General features: G+C 42.8%; 1 protein-coding gene across 1 annotated transcript; it reads left to right on the top strand.

The window, feature by feature from the left end:
• Nucleotides 1–539: 539 nt before the first annotated feature.
• LOC108717158 (eotaxin-like) lies at nucleotides 540–14,240 on the top strand. The gene is made up of 4 exons (XM_018263982.2): nucleotides 540–847; nucleotides 9,261–9,381; nucleotides 10,004–10,163; nucleotides 13,998–14,240. Exons 1-4 carry the CDS (start codon nucleotides 754–756, stop codon nucleotides 14,049–14,051), a joined length of 429 nt encoding a protein of 142 aa, XP_018119471.1. The 5' UTR covers nucleotides 540–753; the 3' UTR covers nucleotides 14,052–14,240.
• Nucleotides 14,241–14,478: the final 238 nt, after the last annotated feature.

The following is a 14,478-nucleotide window of genomic DNA, read 5'->3' as shown; positions in this document are numbered from 1 at the left end:
GCTATTTTCGGGCTACTTTTGAAGTGCCTCTGGGCTAGTTTTGGGTTGGTTTTATAGCCAACTTTAACTGGTTTTGAAAATTAGACCTGGCAACCCTGGCATAGAGCTTCTTCTATTTGCTGCAGTTCTAGCCTCTCAGTCACAACCTGTCTGTAGTACAGCCTGGGATTCCAGGCTTAAAATAAGTATATTCTTTCATGTTTTCGATTTTTGGGGGGCTGCTTTTGAAGTGTCTTTACTAGTTTTGGGTTGGTTTTGGGACTGACTTTGGCGGGTTTGGAAAATTAGACCAGGCAACACACACATGGGAGGCAGCAGAGCCACTGTGACTGGTACAATAGGTCTGTGTGCTTGCTGTATGGAGCAATAGAGCTGTAATTTCATAATATGTTTATTTAAGAGAAGCTGAAGAAAACTTATATTATGAAGTGTGTGGGTGAGTCAGTTTTGTTACACTTATTATGTTAGGATCATGTGCTCAGTTATTCTCCCCAGCTGACCCTCCCCCTGTTTATAGCTCATGCAGAAGAGAATGCGAAAGTGATGGCACCAAGGAAATTTCTCTGTGTTTTCCACTGCTGAGAATTTCCTGGGTCATTGTCGGCTTTTCTACAGCACAGTCTCCTAGTGTTGCAATCGCTTACTCCTCCTCTAAGAGAGAAGGAGGAGGTGAGATTAAAACCACTGAACATGTACAGAAGTATATAGGCAGCAGTAAGTAGCCGGCTAGGATCACTCAGGTCTCGGGAAACCATGACAGTACAAAGGGCAATGCTGAGAGTCCTAGTGCTGGGGCTGACTCTGCTCTCCTCAGGACTGCTGTGCTTGGGGCAATCAGATATTGACTGTAAGTATGACCTTCATCTTCTGTACTGGGAGAATAAAGTGTCTAAATGGCCTCAGTTGTGAAGGAAGTTCAGGTGCAACCCTATGCATGCCAGCTAATTTTGCACAAGCATTGGATAACCTATAACCCAGCGCTGCACAATATGTTGGCGCTCTAAAAATACTTGATAATAATAATAGAATGTGTGGCATTAGAGTGCCAGCCCTATGGGTTCCACAGTAGAGGGGTATATGATCACTTCCTATTAGCAAGGGATGTACAGTTACTGATAATACTCTTAGGAAAGCATTGGTCATGGTACAGATTTGTCTCTGAGCAAAGTGTAGCACATATGGGTGTTTATCCCCAACGTGGCGGCATTTTGGAGCTGGCGAGGATTTTCATCCCTTCTGAACCAAAATGAAACTTTGTTTTGCATTCCTCTAGATCAGGGGTCCCCAACCTTTTTTTTTTTTTTTGTAACTAAGATTTTATTGAGTTTCACAATAAACTTACATAGTCCACAACAAAAGACTCATGTCATCATCTATAACAATCAGTTCTGTTCCATGCAAAGGTATCTAAATTACAGTACAGACTGAAGTTTGAATTACAGAAAAGTATCAAAACAGCACAACCGTAATGAAAAAGCAACAGTCAAAATAATAAAAAAGTTTGGAAAGTAAGAAGAGGGAGAGAAGAAAGCAACCAACACAAGAGATATCGTAGGAAGGGGAAGAAGCAGCCAGTAGAGACATTACATATTCCGAGCTGTGTTGAAAGCAAGAGGGAAATCAGGATCGGTCATCCCTAGAAATTAGATAATAATCCCAGTTGCCCCAAATATTATTATGCAATTGCAAGGAATTGTTAATACGGGCAGTCATTTCCTCAAATCGTTTGTTATTTTCAAGCCTAAGGATTATTTCCTGTGCGGAAGGGATGGCGGGGGATTTCCATTTGGAAGTTATTGCCAATCTGGCCACAGTAGTCACCTGGTTGACCCACTTTTGAGACGCACCCTTCAAACCCGAAATCGGGAGGGCTAAAAGTAAGTGGGGCATGACGATATTCAAAGGAGTTCTGAGGACTACTGTTATTAAATTAACAATCTCCTGCCAGAACTCAGTCAGTTTAGGACAGGCCCATAAAATATGATGAAGCGTGCCCTTCTGGTGACACCCCCTCCAACACAGAGGGCTACTCTGTGGAAACATCTTGGAAAGCCTATCTGGGGTGAGGTACCATTTCATCAGTGTTTTATAGATACTCTCTTTTTGTTGAACACAAGTCGTCATTTTGCGGGCATTTTCCCATATTTTGCCCCATTGGGCGAGGGTTATGCCTGGTTCCCACACAGATTCCCAGTACAGCATGTAGGAGTGTTTAGGGAAGGGGTCTTCTGGGAGGGCGTTCAAAGAGCTGTATAAACGCGAGATTAGACCCTTAAACGGGAACAGGCTACCTAAAATTTGCTCAACGGGGGATAGCCTAATAATAGCTTGTTGTCCAAAGAGAGTGGTAATGAAATGCTTAATCTGGAGGAATTCCATCTCCTTCCCCGAACTCCACTTACATCTACGAGCAAGTTCCTGATATGTATACAGCCTGTGCCTTAGCGGATCTACGAAATCAATGATTCTTACAAAATTAAAGGCCGCCCAATGAGATTGGAAAGTCGGTCTCTGACCCGGTTGGAAGTCTGGATTCCCCTGAAGCAGTGTTAGGGCCGACGGGTGATGGCTAAATTTATATTTCCTTTGGCACTGTCGCCATATAGTACACGTGAATGAGATGGGTTTTGGGGCCAGAGTCGAAAGCTGTAGTTTGGGTTTATCAGATAGTATCAAATTGCTTATGTGAAGGGGAGAAGTCCACGCTGCCTCTAACTGAGCCCATTTGGTTGGAGGAGAAGTTTGCAGCCACACTAAAGTTTGGCGAAGATGAGTGGCTTCATAATATTTCCCCACATCTGGAACTGCCAGGCCACCTTGGCTCCTCCCAGTCAAGAGTACCGATCGAGGGAAACGAGCCTTCGTGGAACCCCAGATGAATTTAAATATAAGCTTTTGAATATGGCCCAGCTGCGATGGTGAAAGTCGAAGTGGAATGGTTTCAAACAAATACAATAACTTGGGGAGTATAGTCATTTTAATTGCAGCAATACGCCCGAGCCAGGAAATATGGTATTGCTGCCAATCTTGGAGATCCTTTGTGATTTGTTTCACCATAGGCGAAAAATTACTCTGAAACAGTTGGTGGTAATGAGGGGTTAGTTTGATACCCAAATAGTTAATATGGGACTTGTGCCACTTGTATTGGAACTTATCCTGCAGAGCCCTCCGAATATTACCCTCAGTATGGAACATAAGTGCTTCCGATTTCGCCCAATTGATTTTGTATCCCGCTACTTTACTATATTCTGATAAAGTATTATGGAGATTAGGTAGGGATATTAGCGGATTACTAAGGGTCAATAGGACGTCATCCGCAAAGAGGGATATTTTATATTCTCCCCCGCCTACTGTTATTCCAGAGATATCCGGATGTTCTCTTATCTTAGACGCCAGGGGTTCAATACTGAGGGCATAGAGCAGAGGAGAGAGAGGACAGCCCTGCCTGGTCCCGTTCCTGATATGGATCGGTGACCCTACATCCCCATTCAATTTCAAATAGGCTAAGGGAGTGGAATATAGAAGAGTGATCGCTTGCAAAAAGGAGCCCCGAAAGCCCATGTGCTGAAGCATCTGGGTCATGTAAGTCCAGTCCAGCCTATCGAAGGCTTTCTCCGCATCCAAACTCAACATGACAGAGGAGATACCCTGGGATTGGATGATATCAATTAAATCTATGGCCCTGCGTGTGTTGTCCCCAGCTTGCCTGCCCACCACAAAGCCCACCTGGTCACTATTGATCAACCTGGGCAATAATGGTGTCAGTCTTTGGGCTAGTAATTTCGTAAAGATTTTCAAATCGCTATTCAAAAGTGCGATGGGCCTATAGTTCCCACACAATGAGGGGTCTTTACCATCCTTGGGCAGGACCGTAATGTAGGAGGCAAGCATGGTATCGGGTATAATTTCCTCCCCTTGCAAAAAGGCATTAAATAGGTCAGTGAGTATTGGCGCCAGAATCCCACGGAAAGTCTTATAATAGGAGTTAGAGAACCCGTCAGGTCCTGGGGACTTATGGAGCGGAAGAGATAACAGCACATCGATTATTTCTTCCTGTGTAATAGGTTTATTAAGACCTTCCAGTTCGTCCTCTGTCAATTTAGGCAAGTGACACCCTTCCAAGAACTGAGCTATCTGTTTCGTTTTAGAGCATGTCACAGGAGCAGACGCAGGGAATAGATTGTAGAGTGTGGAGTAATAAGTGTGGAAGGCCTTTGAAATCTCGATAGGATTGTGTAGGGGTTCTCCTCTGTCAGATTGAATCGTTAGAATTTGGGACTGCCTAGTACGTTGACGGAGCTGATTCGCTAGAATAGTATGGGCTTTGTTACCCATTTGGTAATATCTCCGTTTTGACCAAAGCAAAGTCTTTTCTGCATTCTGGATGGCAAGTTGTTTCAATGCGGAACGTAACCTCTGAATCTCTTGGGCTATGATAGGGTCTGGGTTAGACGAGTAGGTAGCATCTAATTTAAGAAGGGTATTCTCTAACTCGTACATTTCCTTTCTTTTATTGCGCCTCTGAGCTGTAGATAGGGATATGATATGGCCCCTAATAACCGCCTTATGAGCCTCCCACAGAACGGCCAGTGAAGAAATCGACCCCTTATTATGAGTAAAGTACTCTTTCAAGTGTTCCCCAATAGCATCGCTGGAGTTAATGTCATTTAAAATAGTTTCATTTAATCTCCAGTGAGTCTGTCTCTGTATCATGGGAGGGATGGAGATGTTCAATGTTATGGGGGCATGATCAGACCATGAGATAGCTTGTATAGAGGTAGTAATAGGGAATTTCAAACAATTCTGGGAAACAAAAAAGTAGTCTAATCTCATAGAAGTCTGGTGGGGGGAGGAGTAAAACGTGAACCGTTTATCCCTAGGATTATTAATACGCCAAGGGTCAAACAGGGCATAAGACCTGATCAGGGACCGAAATTGCTTGGCCTTCTGTGGGACCGGGGAAGTGCGAGAGGGGAGGGTATCTCTGTCCTGGTTCTCAGAAAACACTAAGTTGTAATCACCACCCGCTATCAGAGTTGCAGAAGAGTACTTATTAGTCAAAGCCAAAGTTTTGCGTACCATACTAATCTGCTTAACATTTGGAACATAGACATTAAGCAAAGTAACTGGGGTACCAACGTAGGAGCCCTGCAGAAGTATATAATGGCCCTGTGGGTCTGCAACTTGCTTAGAGACTGTAAAAGGGCAATCCTTATGGATCAGAATCATAACCCCAGCTTTTTTGTGGGGACCTGATGCCTGGTAGGTTCTGGTATAGAGGCGAGAATTGAGTCTACAGTTATCGGAGGCCTTAAAATGTGTCTCCTGAAAGAAGGCAATATCTGCCTGAAGTCGTTGAAGTTCCCGAAGGGCTAGTGTCCGCTTCCTGGGGCTATTCAGTCCCTTCACATTTAAAGAAATTAGGCGAATCATCGTGGCAATAGAAAGGAGAAAGCTAATCTGCAGGGCTCATACGCCAGTGTAACCCCGAGACACCAAACAATATCAACATTCATAGTAACCAATTGTGTAATCAGCAGAGTCCCAGTGAAAATATAGGAACCTCTTTTGCAAAACCCAAAGTTACTCTGGTGGAGTCGTCGAACGGCTGGAGGGACCTTGAACAATCCCAAAAAATCGAGGTTAGTTTCCAGAAGCCTTAACGGAGGGAAGGGAGGGAAAAAAGGAGAAGGAATTCCCAATGCCGACAGCACAAAAACCCAAATAGAGCGGTGCCAGTGGATCATCCAGCTGAGTTGTGTGGTTGAAGAAAGAAAAAAAACAAAATCCAAAATAGCCAAACCAAAAATACATGTTAACAAAAGTAAACAAAACATTGGTATGTACAGAGGTGTTACCTGACTTTCGGTAACCAGGGACCCTATCGGTAAATGATTTCCAAGAACCAGTGTCCGGTGAAGCGTCCAGGCAGAAAAAACCAGGGGAGAAGAGTCGGTCCCCCGCAGGATAGGCCCAAGAAAGCCAACAGTGACAACGGCAGGGCGAGGTCAAGAGTAGCAAAAATCGAAAATCCGGAAAAAAGAGAAAACACATTCCACCGTCATCAGATCAGTGATCAGGTAGGCATCGGCGAAGTAGCTGTTGGGATCCGGCGTGGGCTAGTGGTCTCCCATTCTGGAGCAAGTCTGGGTAGGCCTGCTTTGAGAGAATCCCCGGCTGTTGGCAATGGAGGTAATCCAAGATCTGTGAGAAATTTGTTACCGTTCCGAGGATCGGAGAGAACGTATTGCTGACCTTTCATCATAACCATTAACTTGAACGGGAATCCCCACCGGTAAGGAACCTCATGGGCCCTCAGAAGTTGCGTAACCGGTCTGAGATCTCTCCTCTTAGCCAAAGTGATAGGAGAAATATCATTATAAATTTGTAGTTTTGCACCCTGGAAGTCAATGTGCGTAGAATTTCTAGTTGCCGCAATGATTTTTTCTTTGCTCTCAAAATAATGGCAGCAAAGTATGATATCCCTGGAACTTGATTGGCCTGGCTTTTTTGGGCCCAAGGCTCTGTGTGCTCTGTCAAATCTCCATGCTTCCGTAGGTAAATCAGGGCATAGCTTGGAGAACAGGGCTCTTAGATGTTGTCTAATGTCTTTCGGTAGGACACTTTCAGGGACCCCTCTTATTCGAAGATTTTGCCTGCGGTTCCTATTTTCCAAGTCTTCACAGTATGATTTAAGATTGGCCAATTCATCTTGTAAAGTGAGTTGGTCGTCTTCCAGAGTGTTATGACGCAGTATTAAGTTGTCCGTAATAGTTTCCAACTTATCTACTCTCTGACCTATTGCGTGCAGTTCAGCCTGAAACTCATGAACAGCTTCCTTAACAGCCCCCGCTATGGTCGCCGAAAGCGAATTGTGCAAAGCAGAGAGTTGTTGGGCTAATATATCAGCAGTGACAGGGACGGATACTTGAAGGTCACTTACTTCATGAACGGGTAGGTCAGGCTGATGCTCTGGAGTGCAGAGACCCACAGATGTGTCAGAGATATTGCTATGGTCCAGCGCAGAGTCATTGCCGCCATCTTTGTAGTCAGGCCTCATCTCCATAGCGCTGTGCCCGTGTGGCGAAGAGGCCTGGGAGTATGCAGCACTTGGGGAGCTGGAAGACGAGGAGTGCCCAGGGTCGGGGCAGGCGCCGTCTCTCCTTACCCCAGAGAACTCCTCCTGTAAAGCCGTCCGGAGGAGAGGAGGACTGCGTGAAAGCGAGCCTGAAGGGGAGCCAGGGATAGACGCACTTCCCGTGTCTTGATCCTCACCGCTCTCCCGCGCCTTGCGAAGCTTCTCCACAGCAGTTGACTTGTGCGGCTGAGGTGTTGGTTTGAGGGGAGCAGTCGGGGAGCCCTTGGTCGGATCCTGCTTCATGTCCGAAGTGGCGCCGCCATTTTGGATCTTACGGAGCTTGTCAGCAGCCGAGTGTTTCTGCAGGAAAGGAGACAGCGTGCCTGCTGTTTCCCGATTTTTCTTTTTCCCCATAAGTTCCCTGCCGTGTCTGAAGATTCCCCGATCTTCTGTGTGGTAAATGTAGCTTAAATTCGGGGGGATTATGGCCTATTACTGCGGAGCTCCGAAAACAAACGTCCTCACCTAGTCATGACGCGCATGCGCCCTCCGTCCCCAACCTTTTTTAACCTGTGAGCCACATTCAAATGTAAAAAGAGTTGGGGAGCAACACAAGCATAAAAAAGTCCCTTGGGGTGCAAAATAAGGGCTGTGATTGGCTATTTGGTAGCCCCTATGTGGACTGGTAGCCTACAGGAGTCTCAACTTGGCACTATACTCAGTTTTTATGCAACCAAAACTTGCTTTCAAGCTTGGAATTCAAAAATAAGCGCCTGCTTTAAGGACCCAGAGAGCAACATCCAAGGGGTTGAAGAGCAACATGTTGCTCGCGAGCTACTGGTTGGGGACCACTGCTCTAGATCAGCTAAAAGTTAGGGAGAATTAAAAGATAAATTGGATTTAACAAGGGTGCAACTTGATGCACTTTTTTTCAGCCTCAGCAACTAAGTAAGTTGGATTTCTCTCACATTTACCAATGAAACACAGATGGATAGCAGATGTAATATAGCATAATAATAGCATAATGTAGCATATTAATATGTACTTTTACTTAAGACCATTTGGACCTAGGGGGGCCCTGAAACTGGGTCAGTGATTTATACATACCAATATTACCCCTATTTTACTGCACCTGTTGCGCATCAATTTCTGGTCAGTTTAACTGCACTGCATCTACTGCCAATTGGTTAGCAGCTGAACTAGAACCCCAAAAATCAATGGGACTAATTACTACTAATAGTTACAGCACAAAACACACCATACAGTAACTAGAGTACAAACAACCCATACCATTCCATTCTCAGTAATATAGAACACTGCTATGGAGATAATCATTCACAAATGAGCTACATATATCTCACAGATAGAGATAGACAAATCTATGTTCACATTGATTTGAATAACACATTGCAGAGTGGTTTGGGTAACTGGCCTAAATCATTTGTGAATCAAGTTAATCCTATCCAGTCCTTACCAGCGAACAACTTCACCAAAGAGGCATGTCAGGGCAGTTTGCAATACAGAACTACCATTGGCTCATATATAAAAATTGCCCCCCTCCATTCTGTATACGTTCTCAAACTAGCGAGAGAAAGATCAGTCTGTCTGGGTGAGGATACTGGAATTTGCAGATTACAGCAAACAGCTGGATATGCTTTGGGGAGACATTTCTGTTTTGTGATTGTGGGTGCTGAATAATGTGGATAATGGTGCCGTGACCTCATATGAAGAACAGTAAAAGGGTCACACTAAGGCTTGAGTTGTTGTTAAAGAGATACTGACATCAGAAAATAACCTTTTTTTAATATCTATCATAACATTGTCTTTGAATGCTATTTATCATTTTGCCATAAAAATATTTGCCTGATGCTTTAACATTACTTACAAAAACAGATCTATTAGTAAAAAATGATCAACACGAGTTACAGGTAACTTTTAATGTAGGTTAATGTTTTGAAAAGAAAACCTTTAGTGTCAGTTTCACTTTAAGTTATTAACTGTTAAGTTACTGTACAATTCCCAGACCAATAAACCAAACAGAATGTTATTCTGCTCAGTCGTAGGTTGGTTGTTTTGCATAACTCTGCAAGCAATAAATGCATGGATAATAAGGAAGAATACAATTAGCATTCATACACCTCTCATCATATATGAGCCCTATATTTACTGTTTTGCGTTACAGACCGCAGACCCATTAGAGTCAACATTGAGTGCTGCACAGCTGTTTCCAAGGCCAGGATTCGATATCCAATCACCAGCTATAAAAAGCAGTCTGCAGCCAATCTCTGTGTGCATGCGATTATGTAAGTACTTTAGGGTCAATATAAAAATTATGAATGTATACTGCAAAGCCTATAGAATATCATATATATATATATATATATATATATATATATATATATATATATATATATATATATATATATATATATATAAAAATAATAATTATATAAATAATGTGAATAAATAATCTCCAAAAAGAACCAGCAACACCAGGATAGGTTTTGCTTCCAATAAGGATTAATTATGTCTTTGTTTGGATCAGGTACAAGGCACTGTTTTATTATTACAGAGAAAAAAGAAATATTTTTAAAAATTGGGATTATTGGATAAAATGGAGTCTATGGAAGATGGCCTTTCTGTAATTCGGACCTTTTTGAATAACGGGATCCTGGATAAGGGATTCTATATATATATATATATATATCCCCTTAACCTTTAGTTTGCATGCTGTAGGTGTCATAGCCATGGAGAAATTTACAAGGTGCTCTTGGCTGAGTGTGGGGGAGACATGGAGAGTGATGGAAAGGAAAGTGGCTTTGGGGGGGGATACTGCATTTTGGGATTCTCTCGTACATCAAGTAACCAATACATTTGTTATGGTTCTCTATCCATTTCAAGTACAAAATATTTTTTTTATTCTAGACTCCGGACCACCAACCATGGATCATTTTGCGTTGACCCAAAAGCCAAGTGGGTGCGTAAAAAGGTGAAGAGGCTGAACAATGGGGAAAGCAAAGCACCTCAAAAAACAAAGAAGAAGGGAAGGAATAATCAGAAGAGGAAACAGAAACAACCAAGGCCTGTAAGTATAAGGAATAAACTAGGTTTATTAATCAATATCTTCTGCTGCCCCATTTCTTTATGATCATATGCCTCCCTAAAGTCTTAGAGCCTGTTAGTGATCACAACCTCTGAGCCTATCTGTAGTTATGTGCCTCTCTGTTGACCAATACAATAACTGATAAGCCTCAGTAAGACAGATATATGAATTTGAGAATTATATTGCTCACATTAATGTCACATTAATGTGTTTTGGGCACATTTAGAGGCCATCAGTCTGTTGGAAGGTCATCCAGACTTGCAGTTTGCTTTAAGGCACCACTTTTTTTGTTCTAGCAGCGGACTTCTTCTGGGCACTCGGCATCCATCTTCTGGGCACTCGGTAAGGTGACTGGGAGATCGGCAATCTCCATCAATTTTGGCGCATGCGCAGTTGTCGAAAACCGGCAAATTGCTCAAACTGTACATGTGCCAACATAACGATCTCCCAGTCAGCTTACTGAGGCCCAGAAGATGTAAGCCGCAAAGTCTGCTGCCAGAATCTGCGACGAGGGGTAAGTATAAAATATGGGTCATTTCTCCAGGGGGGCAGTTAGCCTGGGGGAGGGGGGTCTACGTGGGGCGGATGTTATTTTCTACAGGGTTTCCTTCTGCTTTAAGGGCATGATTTAGGGGAGAAGCATGTCTCAACTGAAGTAATATGCCCAGGCCTTTCATTTACATTGAGATCCAAAAGTACCAAAAGGGGGAGTAGAATATATCCCTGCCATAGCAGCTTACAGCAGCCCATCTGGCATTAACTAGAATATCTACATTACAGTGTGGGACTGACTAAATGAAAAACAGGAGATGACAGAACCAACCCAAAATTCAGAAAAGGCAAGTTAGATGAAATAATAATGGTGTCAGACTGAGATAGAGAGTTAGGGCAGGACTACATGGCGCAAAATCGCAGGCGTCACGTTGCATGTGACGGAAACAAGGTAAGTAATTCAATTGTCGCACCGTGTAGCAGCATTGATGCGACGCGACACGACTGTCGGAGGCAGACGCTGCATGCTGCGTCTGCATCCAACAGTCGTGTCGCGTCGCATCAACAATGCGACACGATCCGACACTGCCATTACTTACCTTGTTTCTGTCACATCCGCCGTGACGCAAGCGATTTTGCCCAGCGCGTCGGATCGCTGCTGAATCGGCCATGTAGTCCTGCCCTTAGAGTCAGCAAATGCAAACAATACCGGCTTTACACCAGCTATTGTAATTGTAAATGTTGATATTAATCCAGTGTACTATATACACTGTGGGGGTTATTTACTAAAATCCAAATTTATCTCATATTTCATTTTAAAAAGACCACATCCAAACTCCCATGCTCAATTTAACCTTATTTTTTAATAAGATAACCCGAATTAATCGGCTCATGGAAAAACTCGATAAAATCTAGTGAAAACCAGAATCACTCAATTTTTTTGGGCTTTTTGCAGAATCGCTGAATTTGTAGAGTATCTGTTTGAAAACCCAGAAAAAGTGAGATTTTCAAGCTAAACTCAGCGCAGTACACAAAAACTTCAAATTGAGATAGGTGACTCTCCCGTTGACTTATACAGGACCTCGACAGGTCTGAGATGGTGGATATTCGGATTCTGGCTTTTTGCAGCATCGAAAATTAAAGGGGTTTTTTTCCACAAAAAAATTGAGTTTTTACTCCAAAAACCCTGACCAGATAAATTTGAGGTTTATTAAATAACCCTCTTGTTTGTCAGACTGCTGCTTTATGAATTAGCATATAAAACTTGCACTAGACTTTGGGTTTGATGACACCATAGAGGAACAATACATTTGGCCTGACTAGCATGTTGATGCCAGGTGAAGCACTCACAATAGTCCTTATACTACATCACAGCTGCTTTCTATGGAAGCTTTCAATCTGATGACATTGGTGGTGTTCTTTCATTTCACATCGTTTCCAAAAAAATGAATTTTGCGACCATCATTTTGCATAACATACAAGACGTTAACATAATGGGGAACCACCCCTTTTATTAGGGATTGCCAGTCAGGCATGCAACGGTTAATGACCATTTGGTCTGGCAGCCAATCCTAGTGCACGGAATGTTTTTTAAGGTCTGTGATCACCTGACCCTTTAGCCTGAACAATAGCCTTTTGTAAGAGTTGGTGGTTACTGAGCGGAGCTCCGTAGAACATAAATTCTTTCTGTTATCTGATAAGCCCAGCGGCTAAAATCTAAGTTCATTTTTCAGCGTGTTGCTGCCTTTAAATTTTCTGGGAGATACTTTGTTGCTGAATCCAGCAGAAACCTTGTTACAAGTACAAGGTCTGACTGGATACTTTGTTGGGCGGGTTGTTTGTAGCAAGCCGTACAGGCATTTTCTAGTGCAGCCACTTCCTTCTGTACAGAGCGGTTATTAGGAAGAAAGCCATAAATCTTACCAGACTTGTATTCAAGTGGTGCTCCGTCGCGGAGTTCTGTTCAGTTGCCTTAACAGTTTCTCTCCTCAGTGTGTTCCCTGCCATCAGGTCCTAGTAAACAAGGGTAGAACCTACCGAGCCGTAACACCTTTAAAGCTAAACCCTAAAAATGAATATGGCTAAAAATGTCTTATTTTATATACTGAACATATTGCACCAGCTTTAAAGGAACAGTTCAGTGTGAAAATAAAAACGGGTAAATAGATAGGCTGTGCAAAAAATGTTTCTAATATAGTTAGGCAAAAATGTAATGTATAAAGGCTGGAGTGACTGGATGTGTAACATAATAGCCAGAACACTACTTCCTGCTTTTCAGCTCTATAACTCAGAGTTTATCAGTGACTTGAGGGGGGGGGGGCACATGGGACATAACTGTTCAGTGAGTTTGCAGTTGATCCTCAGCATTCAGCTCAGATTCAAAAGCAACAGATATGACCCATGTGGCCCCCCCGCTCAAGTCTCTGATTGGTTACTGCCTGGTAACCAGGGTAACCAGTCAGTGTAAAGCAAGAGAGCTGAAAAGCAGGAAGTAGTGTTCTGGCTATTATGTTACATATCCAGTCACCCCAGCCTTTATATATTACATTTTTGGCTAACTAACTATATTAGAAATATTTTTTATTTTGCACAGCCTATCTATTAAGCCAGTTTTTATTTTTACACTGAGCAATTCCTTTAGGTTCCAGCTTGTCAATAGCAGCAATGATCCAGGACTTCAAACTTGTCACAGGGGGTCACCATCTTGGAAAGTGTCTGTGACACTCACATGCTCAGTGGGCTCTGAGCAGCTGTTGAGAAGCTAAGCTTTGGGCTCGTCACTAATTATCCAGCAGAAAATGAGGTTGGCCTGTAATATAAGCTGATGCTACAGGGCTGATTATTAAATTCTGATGCAAGTTGCACTGGTTTCTGTGCTGCCATGTAGTAATTATCTGTATTAATTACTAATCAGCCTTATATTGTGACATTTCTATTCTATGTGTACTGTATATTGTGAGTGGATCCCTAAGCTCAGTAAGTGACAGCAGCACAGAGCATGTGCAGTGAATCAGCAGAAAAGAATATGGGGAGCTACTGGGGCATCTTTGGAGACACAGATCTTTACTGCTAAAGGGCTGTGGTTGCCTTGGGCTGCTACAGAAGCACAAAACATAATGCACAACATTTCTAGCTACTTCTTTGGTTAAGCTTTAGTTCTCCTTTAAGACACAGTATGAATAGAGTCAGGCACTGCAGTCTTTTGTTGAAACACCTTTTTCTGTGCAAGAACAAAGCAGTGGAAAGGCCGGTGTGGTTTGCACCTTCTCAGGATATTACTTCAGAGATAAAGTCACAGCTCCACCTTGTTCTTTCTTTTTCTAGACTGTGAAACCCTCTCGGTTTCCTCTGACATCAACAGCTCCAGCACTGACATAAGGAAATGTCCCACAATGACTTGTGCCTGAAGACTGCACTGCTACCAAGGCTCATGCTGCAAAAATGTCCTGTTTTAAAGCTACGCCAAGATTTTATTTTTATATTTTCTTTTTTTAACTTTGTGTGCTTTTTACATGTTTGAAATCTATATTTATTGGTCCGCTAATAAACGATATATATTTACACATAGATACAATTCTGAGACTTTTACAAGTGGTTGTGTTTCCTTAGGCGTGTCCTGGGATGTTCCTTTCCATCGAGTTAAAGGGGCTGTTCACCTCTAACTTTAAGTACGTTGTAGAGAGCGCTATTCCGAGACAGTTTGCAATTGGTCTTCAATTTTTTTATTTGCCTTTTTGTATTATCTTGCTTTTTATTCAACAGCTCTCCAATCTACAATTTCAGCAGCTACCTGGTTGTTAGGGCC

This window comes from Xenopus laevis, chromosome 5L (genome assembly GCF_017654675.1).
Source record: "Xenopus laevis strain J_2021 chromosome 5L, Xenopus_laevis_v10.1, whole genome shotgun sequence".
Classification (NCBI taxonomy): domain Eukaryota; kingdom Metazoa; phylum Chordata; class Amphibia; order Anura; family Pipidae; genus Xenopus; species Xenopus laevis.
This window is presented reverse-complemented; position numbering and strand designations above follow the sequence as displayed.